Source organism: Chinchilla lanigera, unplaced genomic scaffold (assembly GCF_000276665.1).
Source record: "Chinchilla lanigera isolate Chin_1 unplaced genomic scaffold, ChiLan1.0 scaffold00046, whole genome shotgun sequence".
Lineage (NCBI taxonomy): Eukaryota > Metazoa > Chordata > Mammalia > Rodentia > Chinchillidae > Chinchilla > Chinchilla lanigera.
The window spans coordinates 5395807-5410277 of NW_004955447.1; the positions used below are offsets into that span (position 1 = coordinate 5395807).

Consider the following 14471-nt stretch of genomic DNA (forward strand, 5'->3'; position numbering starts at 1 on the left):
GTATGTAAACATTCATGTTCTAAAAGGTAACTCATTTTCTGAAAGTATCTTTCTACTACTAAATCTTACCCAACTAAACATTTACATATGTACATTTTCATCTGAAATCTTTGCACAGTATTACCCTCCAACACACCAGGTGTTCGCAGGACCAAGAGAATACGTTCAAAACCTTTGGAATACTGGCGAGGAGAGAGAGTAGATTATCAAGAAACACCATCAGGTAAAATCTAATTTACACTATAATGTCTGTTAGTTAAAAAATAATGATTGCTATAACTTATCAATGCTTGCCATATACTAGGCACTATCTTACACATTTACATATATGCCTTCATTTAGTCGTCACTCCCCAAAAATGTGATAAGAATAGATTCAAATCCAGCTTTGTCTGATTGCTGTGGAGATACTGATTTTCTTTCCGCCTGCCCTCTTTGGTAGCTGTGTGACTGTGTGGCCTTGTATTGTTATTTTAATATTATCTGACAAGGCTTCTAATTGGATAAAATGAAGATTAGGTTACAATATGAGAAAATTACTCTCCTTCATTTTTCTTACCAACAATTTTCTCATATTTTCCTACAGTGAGAGAAGTTAAGCAAGAAAAGAGTATAGTATTCTCTTAAAGTCATTTCCTGGCCTTTGATGGATGTAGCTAAACCAAAGAGCACTCACGTGTGGCTTACACTACTTATACTTCATTATGCATTTGCCTTTTTTTAAAAAACCCTCCACTGATGACTTGATTTCAAGCAAGTAACAGATCATTCAATCATATTTTTTTCAGTTCCAGATTTAAAATGATAGAAATACAAATGAAATTGTTTTTTATTTGTGTTACTTGAATTACTAGCTATAGAATGTGGTAAGAATAATATTTTCTTTGCTACTTTGAGTTAGGGTTAGGGTTAGGGTTATATGACATGTACTTGAGTTTTTTTTTTACTTTCCCAGATGTGTTTTATCTTTCTTGTTATATTTCAGGAGGATTTGTGATTGGGGGAATACTATCACCAGAAACAGTAACATCTAAAAGGAAGGCAAAAGGAAATGTGGAAAAAGTCAACAAAATACATAATAGGAAAAGGATCTGTCTCGATAACGTTGAAAGAAGTATGAACTCATTCCTGAAAGTAACTTTTAGATTTCATTTTAAATAACACGGTACTTTTAAAGGAAGCCATTTGCAGCGTTTGAGATTTAGCTCTAAAAACTGCAGACATAATACTATAGGTAAAATTTACTTTTTAATGTGCATTTCCTTTCAAGTTTTAAAAGTAAGTTAATTTTATTCTTTTTAAAAAATGGTTACTAGTGTTGTATAAATTATTTTCTTTTTAGTAAATTACTCAAGGTCAGGTAAAAGAAACTTCTTGCCTGAACTGTGCTTATAATTGACATTTTAATGAATTCTTCCTCCAGTTTATTGCATAGTTCCAGCTCTCTTAGGGAGTATGTAGAGCACTGTTTACTCTTTCGATGATGCAAGAGTTTAAGAGTTGACATGTAGTAATGGCCCTGTAGAAAATAGGAAGTTTAGGGTGTTTGCTTCTGTGTTACATTGTGTTTTTGAATTAAAATTTGTTTATTGATTGTATATAAACGAGAAGAGACTGTTAAGTCCCTCACAGTTTTCTTCTACAACTTGTAGCTGTATTTTGTAGTGAGCTTTTTTTATGATTGAGAAGACTTTTAAGTGGTTTGTATTTCATTGGTATTTCTTTTGCAGAAAGTAGATTAGTGGTAAATTGCGATATACCCCTGGGAGATCCTTTCCAGCCAACGCAAGTAAAGGATCCAGAAACAAGAGAGATTATTCTCATGGGTAAGATCAGGAATGATGTTGAAAAATTAACAACAACTGAGAGAACAAACTGTTGGCTTGATAACTGATCTTTCTCTTTCTCCAGCTTTTTCATCACTAACATCCCATTCCAGTCAATGGCCTGTGTGAAAATGACTCTGGGGGAGTATTGATGGCAGATAGCCTACAGGGACGTATTTTGGACATACTGTAGTCCTTTGGATTACAGATGCTGCCATTACCATTAGAAGTGTCTCCGCAAAAGGATCTAGGCTTGCTTAGGTCAGGAGGACATGTGAGGGTAGGGGTTGTCTATGGGGAATTCTAGCAAGTTAGCTGGCAAAACCCGAGATACACTCTTACTGTGGGCCAGACTGGGATCGGAGGCAGGGCTTAAGCAGTTTTCTTTGCTTACAGATTCTCAGGTCCTAGAAGCCTCTCCATGGCTTTCATAGGTATTAAACATTAGTTTCTAGAAGGCCATAGAAGGGCAAAAAATGGATTGGGGGGGTGAGAATTTGGATTATCCTTACATATTAAACAACTGGGCAGTATTTACATACAGCAAATATGTAACTACCTTAACATTTCTGAGGACTCTTCTAGTCACTACTCAGGATTGTCTGAAAGGACATATAGGTCAAACCAGGAAGACTGTAATAGTATTCTCACTTAAAATTTTGGCTATGAAATAGGTTCCATATGACATCTTAACATCTTAGCAAAGCTTACCCTTCCTCCCTTCCTTCCTTATTTCCTTCCTTTTTCTTTTGAGATGGGCTTTTGCTATGTAGTCCAGGCTGGCCTTAAACTCACAGCAATCCTCCTGCCTCAGCCTCTTCAATGCTTGGATTACAGGCATGCACCACTACAGCTGGATAGCAAAGTTACTTCTTTATTGTGATTATTTTTCTGGTGATAAAGGTAGAAGTATAGAGTTTTGTTTAGTGTAAAAACATTACTGTACCAGTTTAAAAAAAAGTGTGGGTGTTGTTAGGAATTAACTTTTTGTCTGTTTAAAAAATCTGTGCATTTTTCTATGCCCTGTATCTGTGAAATAATGAACATTTCCAGGTATCCAGCAAAATGGAGTTAGAAGCTGACAGTTAAAGGTCTAGAAAGGTCTATAAATAAGAGTTTGTTTGAAAGTGAGATCGTGATTTCTGACAGAACTCTACTTTTTTGTAGCTTTACCTCATAAATAAAAATCTTGTTATTTAATCATAAGAAAGCAAGTAGAAAATAATCTATTCTCATTTGTATTGTGGGCTATGTTAGACTTTAAAAAAAAAATTTTACCAGCATCTTTTTTTTTTTTAATTTTAAAGAGAATAAAAAAAAATAACAAAATAATAAAACATGGACAAAAAAAAGTACAAAAACAATAAAAATGATACAGGGTTTCAAAATAAAATGATAGGAATTAACAGTGGTTATTATATTACATATTGTTATTTTCAGCAAAGTTGTTCAAATTACCGGATGTAAGAATGCAAGACTGATCAAACCATTAGAGAGAATAAAAAATAATAAAAAAAATTAGAAACGATACAGAGCTTTACTAAACAAGATGGCAGAGACATGAAATTCTTTCTTGTGTCTCAGCTAATCTTATTTTCTATCTTAGCCACAATAGAAGTAATGCTCTTAAATTGTTATGCTAAGATTATAACAGTGCTTTGTGTCAGACTGATTTTAGTTTATACACATTAACTGCTTGGTATTCACAGTAACTCTTTAACACAGAAGATTAGCTGTTACTTATTTTTAAGGAAAGAAAATTTGATACAGAGAGAGCTTAAGTAACTTCAGTAAGATTGTACAGTTTGCAGCAAAGAGGCACCATACCATCTCTGGCATCCCAGCTCCAATATCAATTGTCTGAAGCAATTTCTAAGAACCACTCTTTATTTTATATATGTTCACATGTGTTATATCATTGAATATGTTGCTTTATTTTTATATTACTGTATTTTCCTTAGATCTTATAAGGCCGCGAGATACATACCAATTTTTTGTTGAGCATGGCGAGTTGAAAGTGTATAAGACATTGGATACACCTTTTTTTTCTACTGGGAAGTTGATATTAGGACCCTATGAAGAAAAGGGAAAGCAACATGTTGGTGAAGATATACTGGTGAGTATATTTCTCTGTGTATGTTTTGCTCTAGTACCACTCTGATTTGTTGGATTGATGAGGCATTAAAATGTTATTCCCTCAGTAATGAAATCCTCTTACAGAACTGCAAAGAAATTGTTTTTTGTTAACTGAGCTTAACCAACCAAAGGCAACCAACCAAAGTTTCTTTAAAAGAACCCTTTTTATGCATAACACTGTAGTCTTGAGATTCAGAGGTTTAAGCAATAGTTTTTACGTAAAGGAATCCTAGAATATAAGCTTGCAAACAGAGCATTAGAATTTTAGAACTGAAAAATGATTATAGAGATTAGGTCTAATTCCTTACATCATGTAGTTTGAGAAACAAGTTCAGAGACTTCAGCAATCACTGAAAGAGTTAGTGGTAAAGTCAGGATTAACAGTAGCTTTAATAAGTACTAAGTAACGTTACTGACTACAGTTATCATGGGATTTAAGGTGAGTCGTGCAGTCTCTCTCCCTGTTTCATCCCCCACTGGAGATATACACTGTGTCTCTACAGCATTGGTTTGGGAGTGTGTGTGTATGTAAAATAAACTTGAAAGCTGTAAAATCAAAAAACATTAAATTTTGTGGATGTTTAACATTGTGCCATCATTTTAAAATGTCATAACTAAGAGACATTGTTCATTAAGTATGTGACATTTCAGGAACCTGAAATCCTAAGTTATTAAAACATTGCATTCAAAGTAATTCTTTTTAATAAGAAAATTAAAGTAAGCCCAAAAGGGAGGAAAAATTCATGAAACTCTTGAGTTTATATTAACAGAGAAGGACATATTGAGGCAAGCAAAGGAAAAGGCACGTAGAATAAAGTAATTTATTACTACATCAGTATAAGTAGAGTCCTAATTTAAGTAATTTAAAATATTTATGTCTCATCTTTTTATATTTTGTTTTGTTTGTTTGATTTGTTTTTTTGAGATAGGGTCTCTGTATGTAGTTCAGACTGGCCTTGAAATCATTATGTAATTTAGACTGGCCTTGAACTGCCAGCAATCCTCCTGCCTTCCAAGCACTGGGATTATAGTCATGCACCACCACATCCAGCTTCATGCATCTAATCTTGTAGATTGTTGTAGAGCCCCAGGTTTTACTGAAAGAGTAAAAATCACATTTTTAAAGCAATAGTCCCGGGCTGGGGATTTAGCTCAGCGGCAAAAGCGCCTGCCTGGCAAGCGCAAGGTCGTGAGTTTGGTTCCTGGTACCGGGAGAAAACCCAAAAAAACAAAAACAAAAACAAATAAAGCAATAGTCCCTGTAAAATAAGAAAATAATGATGAAGATAAATATGACAAGTCACAACTGAAATAGTAGCAGTTAACCGTTAAACTCTAATGCCTTTATTCTTGAAAAGGAAATTTTAATAATAAAATATTTGAAAACAATTAACCTGACTAATATTCAAAGGGATCTACATTTAAAAACAGATGCTACTTTATAATTACCAAGTTAGTAGAAATTATTAGAAAAACAAGCATACCCTGTGAGCTATGCAAGCCATTTCTAGAAATTTTTCCTAGGATAATAATTTAAGATTTAGGAAGGAAATTGTATTTAATTGTAACATTGAGTGTAAGTAACATAATTGTAAAAATTAGGAATAAGTAATGTACTGCAAGAAGGAAATTTTATATTTTTATTTTAATAATGGATTAAATATACTGTATGAAACAATGAAGTTATATGGCCCTTATATGCTCCAGGCACTGTTTTGAACATTTTAAAATTATTTTAAGCACATTATTTTGAAGATTAGCCATATTATATCTTTGGGATAACATTAAAGCAAGTGTGCAAGATAAAAAAAATCTGTTTTTTGGAGAATTGTAGGATGTAAATGACAAAAACATGAAAATGTAGAAAAAATATTTTATCAGGTAGTTGTAGCTCATTTTGGTTCCTTCTAAATAGTCCTTTTTCTAATAAAAATTAAAGTGTTTGTTTTAATAGAGGAATATTTTTACTTTTTAAAAAACATGAAGCATGTTTACATGGTTCTGAAAAAAATGGCAAGGGGCAAACCAGAGAACTGGCACTGGGCAGTAACTGTTGTTAAAACAGTGCTGGAGAATCCGTATGAGAAAGAGTAGCAGTAGTAGATGTCTTAAACCACAGAGAGGGTGGGGAAGCTTCCAGGCAGAGCACCTGAGCAGAAACCCTGAGTTGTGTCCCTAGTATACCTACCCCCAGTCAAATCAACCAAACCAGATAGGTAACACATTAAGTCTGAGAGCTGACTGTGGAACTTTCTCAGAAGACAACAAAAAGAAATTAAGAAATAGAAAATATAAAAGTTAAAAGATGTGGAGAACAGAAAAATAAATATGCCAATGTAAGAATTTTAGGGAGAGGAAAAAAAATCCCCAAAAACAAAGGTTAGAAATAATTTCAAAATTAGATAATGATCCAAAACTCAAAAAGCAAAGAAGTAGCAGCAAGCCACTCATAGAAAGCAATTTTTTGGAGAAATAAGTTGATTAAATAATAGATAAGAAATTTGTTCTTGTTAAAAAAGTATTCTGGATCCCTGGGCATGGTGGCACATACGTATAATCCCAGCACTCGGGAGGTTGAGGCAGGAGGATCACCACTGCCTTGAGGCCAGCCTGGGCTACCCAGCCTGAACTACACAGTGAGACCCTGTCTCAAAAAAGAAAAAAAAAAAAAAATTGCTTCTCGGCCTTTTGGCTAAGATCAAGTGTAGTATCTGTTCTTACCAGTTTAATATTTGAAACGTCCTCTATATGAGGACAGTATATTAAATGGACTTTTGGAGCTGGGAGATGGAATAGGAGCTTGCTCCTTCCACTTCATGTACCTACCTGGTGTTGCCTTATCTCCAGGAGTGGTGCACGCCCCTGGGGAAGAAAAAGAAAAAAAATTGATAAAATACTCAAGGCAATGAATGAAGGAATGTTAGAATTGAGCTGTGGCCAATTTGCAACCCTTGGTGACTTATTAGATAGGCATTGAGCATCAGTGGCTGTTAATATCTAAAAAGAACGCAACCAGCTTGGGGTTCCTAATGGAAAAGTACAACACTGTGCAACTGGTAGTTTTGTTTATTGTATTTCTTTAAAAATATAAAGTCAGAACCTAAATTTGATCATGCTGTAGACCAAACTACCAGTTTATACACGATACAGAATTTTACTTGGCTATATAATGAGCAAGATGCAGCTGTGTGAAGATTTTTATGATAAATTGCTTTGTTCAATAAACAAACTGTATGAAGTTGAGAACCAGTGAGAACTTGTGTATCCATTGTGTTAAGGTTTGCACTAGATAATTTTCCTTGCAGCATGACTGTCGTTTTCATTGTAGGGTACTTAGAAGCTTCCCTGGCTCTACTCTCTAGTACCACTCCAGTCGCGACAGTCAGATATATCTCCAGAAGCTGCTCCTGATTTAGCCTCCTACTATTGATTAGAGACGTAACCAGTCACCATGTGTGGCTTTTATTTGGATCCTTATACAAATAAACCCTTGAAAATACGACATTTACGACACAGTTAGAAGGGCTAGGGGTATAGCTCAGCATCTGGCAAGTGTGAGGTTCTGAGTTGGATTCCTGGTACCAAAAAAAAAAAAAGACACAGAAATTTGAATACTGGTTATTAAATATGAATTTATTTTTAGGTGTGATAACAGTATGGTTATATATTTTAAAACACTTAATATTTCAGTATATCCTGAAATATTTTTAAATGAGTTATCCTGGGTTTTATTTCAGAATAAGGAATAGAAGTAGGCTATGGATTGGGCAGGTGTTTGGTGTTCAGTATGCATGGTACTTTATCATTTATTCTATTTCTGTGTGTTTCAGAATCTTTTTTGTACAGTTAAATATATTTAAATAATGCCTTTTTATTAAATTTTAACAAAGACAAAAATTGTACATTAAAATGATATATATTAATGGGGCAATTCAATACATGTTGCATAATGTTTAAATCATATAAAACATTTCCTCAAAAGTTCATTGTTTTTCTTCTTTTTTTTTTTTTTTCTTTTTTTGGTGAGACGGGATCTCACTGTAGTTGAGACTGGCCTTGAACTCACTGTGTAGCGTAGAGTGGCCTCTCAGCAATCCTCCTGCCTGAGCCTCAGAATGCTGGGATTATAGGAGTATACTACCACGCCAGACTCATCCTTTCTTTAATGATTAAAACCATCCAGAACCTTTCTTCTAACTTTCTGAGAGGCATAATACCTCATTGTTAACTGTAGCAACCTCGTGCAGCAGTATGCCAATGAAAATAGTATTCTTTTATCTAAATGTAATTTAATATACATTCACCAACTTTATGACCTCCTACTCTACTACCTTTGGTAACCACCATTCCGCTCTCAACTTTGATGAGATCAGCATTTTAAAAAATGAGTGTGAGCATGTGCATGGTCTATTGTATTTATCACAATGGTCTCTGGTTTTATTCACAATACCACATATGACAGGATTTCATTTTTTTTAAATGTTGGCAGATTCCATGGTACAATTATATTTTCTTGATTAAATTTCTTGGCTATTCTAGTAGTGTTCCAGTGAAGATGGGAGTACTGATTTCATTTTCTTTGGATATATACCCAATTGCGGGATTGCTGGATCTTACAGTGGATCTACTTTTAATTTTTGAAGAACTCCCATACTGTTTTCCATAATGGTTATACTAACTTACGTTCTTACCAACAGTGTGGAGGATTCTCTTTTCTCTGCATCCTGGCCAACATTTGCTATCTTCAGTCCTTTTGATAATTTTTTTTTACTAGGGTGAGGTGATGTCATTTTGATTTTGAGTTGCATTTCCCTTATGTTTAGCAATGGAGTCAAGATACAGGCCGCCTGTATTCTTCTCTGGCAATTTAGAGGATAAACCTGCTACTTACTTCTTGTACTTTTATTATTTGGTTGACAGAATTTGGTTCCATGAGGTTGTAAGCATGAGGTTCTCATTTGATCAGTAGCTGTTAATCAGGATGTCCTTCTTAAATTCTAGAAATAGCTCATGTTCCTCGGCTTATTATCCCCTATCTTTACTAGTATTTATAGTGAAAGTCTGTGTTTGTGTTTCAGATTCTTCTGACTTACTTTTCTGCCGAATTTTTCTGCTTCTAGGAGAAAGTTCTTTATTTTTAAGGACTCTTATGTTTATATAGGACACATTGGCGAAATTTAGAATAAATTCCCTATCTCAGTGTCCTCTTTGCTGGGTAATGTATCATATGTTTACAGGTTCTGGAGATAAGTACGCTGATACTATGGGAAGTTACTGTTCTACTTACAGCATTTCCTTGAAGAATTTTTGGAGTATATTTGTAGTTCAATTGGAAATGAGATTTTTATTTTTAATTTTATAGGTTTTTTATGTTAATGTTGGTGATCTTTTGTGTACTTTACATGAAACACCTTATACAATAACTACTGGGGATTCATTCTATGTTCCTTCAGGTAAGAATAACTGTAGACATTTTACTTCACATAGTTAAAATAGTATAATTACTTACATGTACCATGAAAATGGAAGCTACAGTGGTTAAAACAAAGTATGATATGACCAATACCAACACAGTTTGGTACCTAGGTTCTTTTTTTTTTTTTTTTGTGGTACTGGGGATTGAACTCAGAACTTTGTGCTTGCCAGGCAGGTGCTTGTGCCACTGAGCTATATCCCCAGCCCAGTACCTAGTCTCTTAGGTATTAATGATTTTATACATGAAAACTAAGATTCATTTACTATTGAATATAAAAGACTAGATGGTATATTGCATTCCAGGCTATATTTCCATTATATCATCTCTAAGATATTATATAGGCAAAACTCTTTTTGGTGGAGTATTTTAAAGATGCAAAACATATACTGAAGAACATACAAGTCATTGGAAATAATTTATTCATTCAACAAATATTAGTAAGAGTTTACTATGGCAAAGGTTTACTCTAAGAGGGATGAATAAGTGAATAAAACACAATAAAAATCTTTACATTTGTGAGGCTTAAACCCTGAAGGTGGGAGACAGTAGTAACTGTTTGTATAGTTCTTAGTGTGTGCTAACACTGTTGTGCATACTCTTTTAACCTGGTTAAGTTTATCAAATTCAAATGTATAGAAAATCACAATAATAATTCTTAATGATAAAAACCTACCATATGTAATGCTGTCCATCTGTATTTCACTTTTGCTATTATTTATTACTTTATTGTTAATAGCACCATTTGCCTTTTATTTATTTATTTATTTATTCATTTATTTATTTACTTTTGGTTTTTTGAGGCTGGGCCTTGCTTTGTAGTGCAGGCTAGCTTTGAATTCACTGTGTAGTGCCTTGAACTCTCATTGATCCTCCTGCCTCAGCCTCCTGAGTACTGAGTTAACAGGCATATACCACCATGCCTACCATCTCCATTTTAAAATTAAGAGGTTTTAAAATTTTATTTAACCTGTACCTTTTATACTTCATCATATATGAAAGAAGCATATATATCTGATTTAGGAGAGTCTGCAACAATTCCAAACATGTCATATAGATAGCTTTCAGAAGGAGATTTTCTTTTCCTGCATTCTATGCATTTGTTACAGAACAGTATAAAATTTTATAATCTTTTAAGCTATATCTGGTTCAGTAGGTGGTAGTTAACTCTTGATCTTTTGAGTTTGTGGAGTTAAGTACAAGTTACTTTGGATATTTTTTTTTTTGGTGCCAGGAATCAAACTCATGACCTCAGGCTTGCCACGCAAGTGCTTATGCCACTGAGCTACATCCCTCTCTAGTAAGAGTTACTTTGAATTAAGTGAATTTTTATTTTGTGTTATATATTATAACTGTCAGATGATGACTGCTCAAAAAGAAATGACTTCTATGGAAATAATTTTATTTATTTTTTCTTAGGGAATTATTACAACATCAAAAATCTCCTGAATGAGGAAAGTATACTTCTTTTTACTCAAATAAAGAGGTGAAACGACGAGGCAAGTTTAAATAGGGGTGGGTGTGTATATATATATGTGTGTGTGTGTGTGTATACACACACACACTATGCAAAACAATTTGTATAGTTGGGACATTTACTTTTGTAACTATATGCAGTATTTTTAAATAAAAATTATATCCAGTTTCTCTGGAGCTTGTTTTTTTTTTTATAACTACAACATGTTTGTTGTACGTGATATTACATTTTAAGAAGTAAGTGCATATACTCAACATACTGTATCTTGATGCTTTGTGTTGTTTTTTGAGACAGTGTGTCACTGTGTAGTTCAGGCTGCCTTTGAACTTGTGGTGATCCTCCTGCCTCAGCTTCCCAGTCTTGATTCTTTTTATTCTCCTTTCCCTTTCTACTTTCCACCCTCCCCTGTTTTTAGATCCTTTCCATTTCCTTCATTATTGTTACATTTTTTAGTTCATGTTTGCAGTATGTATTGGCTACATTCATTTAGGGTACATGACATATCTTTCATCCTTTTTGTTCTTTTCCCCTAACATGTAGTCCTCTCTTCAAGGTATAGCTGGCAGATTTTTTTCATATCCTGTAGCTTGTCTCTTCATACTGTTGGTTGTTTCCTTTGCTGTGCAGATGTTTATAATTTGATATGATTTTATTTGTTGATTCTTGGTATTATTGTGTCATTGGGTTCTGTCCAGAAAGTCTTTGACTATTCCTGTGACTTCAAGATTTTTACCTAATCTTTCAGTACGTTGTTTCTGTTTTAAAATTTAGATCATTGATCCATTTTGATTTTAGTTGAGTATGTGGTGAGAGATTGTGGATCTAGCTTCAGTCTTCTGCATGTGCATAGCCAGTTTTCCCATATTGATTTTGAAGAGGCTATCTTTCCTCCAGTGTGTGTTTTTGGCCCCTTATCAAAGACCAGATGGCTAAATGCCTTGGGGTTGTTTCTGCATCTTCATTCTGTTTCACTGATCCGCGTGTCTGTTTCAGTGCCAGTCCTGTGCTGTATTATCACTGTGCTTGCGCAGTATAACTTGGAAGTCCAGGATTGTGATTTTTTTGTTTTGCTGTTGTTGCCCAGGATTGCTTTTTCTCCTCTGTTTCTCTACTGGTTCCCTATTAGTTCTGTCTCGTCTCATCTCTTAAGATGGGGTCTCACTGTACAGTTCTGGCTAGGATTGAACTCATGGTGATCCCCCTGCCTCAATCTCACCAGTGCTGGAATTAGAGATGTACATTACCATACTCTGCTTTGTTTTCTCCTTAGACATCTGGAATTTTGAATAATGTATGTCTTGGCGAGCTTCTTTTTTCAGCATTGTTGGAATTCTGTAAGTCTCACTTAGCTGTATGTTGAAATCTTTCCTCATACTTGGACAGTCTTCTGTTACGATTTCTCTAAACAGATTTTCTTGTTCCATGTGTGCTATCTTTTAGCTTTTCTTAACTCCAGTTAGCCTTAGGTTGGTCTTCTTAGCATCATCTGGTAGCTGCTGGATTGCTTTACCTTGTTTCCTTACTGTTTTTAAAGCTTCTCCGAGTAATTTGTTTTTTTTTTTTTTGGTTTTCTCCGGTACCGGGAACCGAACTCACAACCTTGTGCATGCCAGGCAGGCGCTTTTGCCACTGAGCTAAATCCCCAGCCCCCCCAAGTAATTTGTAATGTACCATTTTGTCCTTGATTTCTGAAACCCTTTCAAAGTTGGTCATTTCTGTAATTTATGGATTACATGCAAGTTTTTGTTTCTCTGTCACCTTTTCCTGGGCAGGTATATCTGATAAATTTGTTACCCATGTTTTGACCTTTTTTGGTTTGTTCTTCCAATTTTTTGTTTCTCCCGTACTGAACCTTTGGATAATGTCCTTTTTGAACTTGCTAAATTTCTTTACCTTTTCTTCAATATACTTGTAAAGCCCCACTACCTTTCCATCAGTGTCCCCTGGACCTGCCTTGTGAGAGTCAGAAATTCTTTTTTTTCCAAGAGTGTCTTGTCTTATAGTTCAGGCTGGCCTTGAACTCACCTTGTAGTCAGACTGATCACAAACTCAGAGCAGTCCTTCTGCCTCAGCCTCCCAAGTGCTGGGATTGCAGGCATGTATGTACCACCATGCCTAGTGCTGTAGTTGGGAGTTCTTGGGATTTGTTGCCTTGTTTTCCCATGTTCCCCTCTCTCTCATTCTCTCTATCTCTCTAGCTCTCTCTCAATCTCTTGGATTTTTTATTTTTGGTTTTGGTTTTTTAGTGCTGGTGGTTAAGGTCAAAGTAGACTGAAGAGAGATGTGTTCCTGGCTTTTTCTTTTTGTACAAAGATAGTGTTCACCCCTCTACCTATATAATGTTTTTGACACTGTCCTTGTGTTGTGATAAGAGAATTACTACTGGTTGAAACGTCAACAGATCCAATCAGACATCACTTACATGTGTTCAACCTTGTTTATACATTCAACCTTTACAGTCTGTAGAGACAAGTACCCAAACTGCAGGTAAAAAGCCATTTATTTATCATAAAGTACCAGTACTGCAATTAAACCTGAATACTGAGGTTTTCGTTTAGAAACAACTCCTACATTAACATCTCTTGTCTTAAAAAGAGAACACGCATGCCATAGGTTCACCACCACTGGTCTCTATTGCTTTTAGCAGTGACTCTGGGATATGAAGGAGAAGAGTGAAAGAGGGCTATAAGTCATTAGGAAGAGAGGTAGATAGCATTAATATGTAAAATTAGGGGGGCAGACTCTGTTGGAGGCTTTTTGTATTTAGAGTAATGGGAAGTGTTGAGGATTTTGATATTTGTAGGGGCAGGAGGAAGGAGAAAGGAAGTAATTTTGGATTGAGGGAAGCTGTGAGGTGAGAACGTGTTGATGTATTTGTTCTCTGCCTGTAAGGTAGAGAAGAGGTAAGGGAGGGCGCATGACCTGGTAAAGAAAAGAAGAGCAAAAAGTAAGATATAGAGGATAGAAGGGTTAATATGAGAAGATAGGAAAGACTGAAAGAACAGTGTATAAGAAAAAATGTTCAATTTAAAAAGTGGAAGAAACTAGCAAAAAAAATAATATTGGTACAGAAGGTAGTATTGAGGAAAAGGAATAGAAGAGAAAGGAAATACTATATCAAAGTGTAAAAAATGGAAAGTTACAAAAATAAAGCTCCAGGGGGAACCAGATCAAACACTCCAAGAGAACAAACATGCAGTCTCCACATGTCCACTGTACCATAAAGCTTGAGTATGTACATGGTTTCCTTCATGCTTCAGTTGTGTTCTGTTCATGTACAGCCACACTATTCCTCCTCTATCTGTGGTGAGGGTGTAAGTTTTCTTTGATCCCACCTTGAGGCAGGCTGTATTGGACGTTTTTAGCTGTAATCTTTGGTCTATAGCACAATCTGTCCACCCGGTGTCAAGAATTCACCTTTCCAGCCAGCAAGCAGAATGCCATGGTTCTCAGCCTTGGGATAAAGCCTCGTTCCTCATTCCTGAGAATGAAGATGATCACTGTTTGGGATTACCTGCTCGTTCAGGTTTCTCTGGTCTTTATGGAAACAGGGACAGCTC

General features: G+C 35.1%; 1 protein-coding gene across 1 annotated transcript in view; it reads left to right on the forward strand.

Moving 5' to 3' along the window:
- Cenpc (centromere protein C) overlaps window positions 1–11083 on the forward strand; it is a 61273-nt gene extending 50190 nt beyond the window's left edge. Inside the window, exons 14-19 of the mRNA XM_005392837.2 lie at window positions 119–223; window positions 985–1113; window positions 1730–1825; window positions 3787–3941; window positions 9324–9414; window positions 10854–11083. Coding sequence (XP_005392894.1) covers window positions 119–223; window positions 985–1113; window positions 1730–1825; window positions 3787–3941; window positions 9324–9414; window positions 10854–10924 — 647 coding nt within the window. The 3' untranslated portion in view covers window positions 10925–11083. The remainder of the gene's footprint in view (window positions 1–118; window positions 224–984; window positions 1114–1729; window positions 1826–3786; window positions 3942–9323; window positions 9415–10853) is intronic.
- Window positions 11084–14471: the final 3388 nt, after the last annotated feature.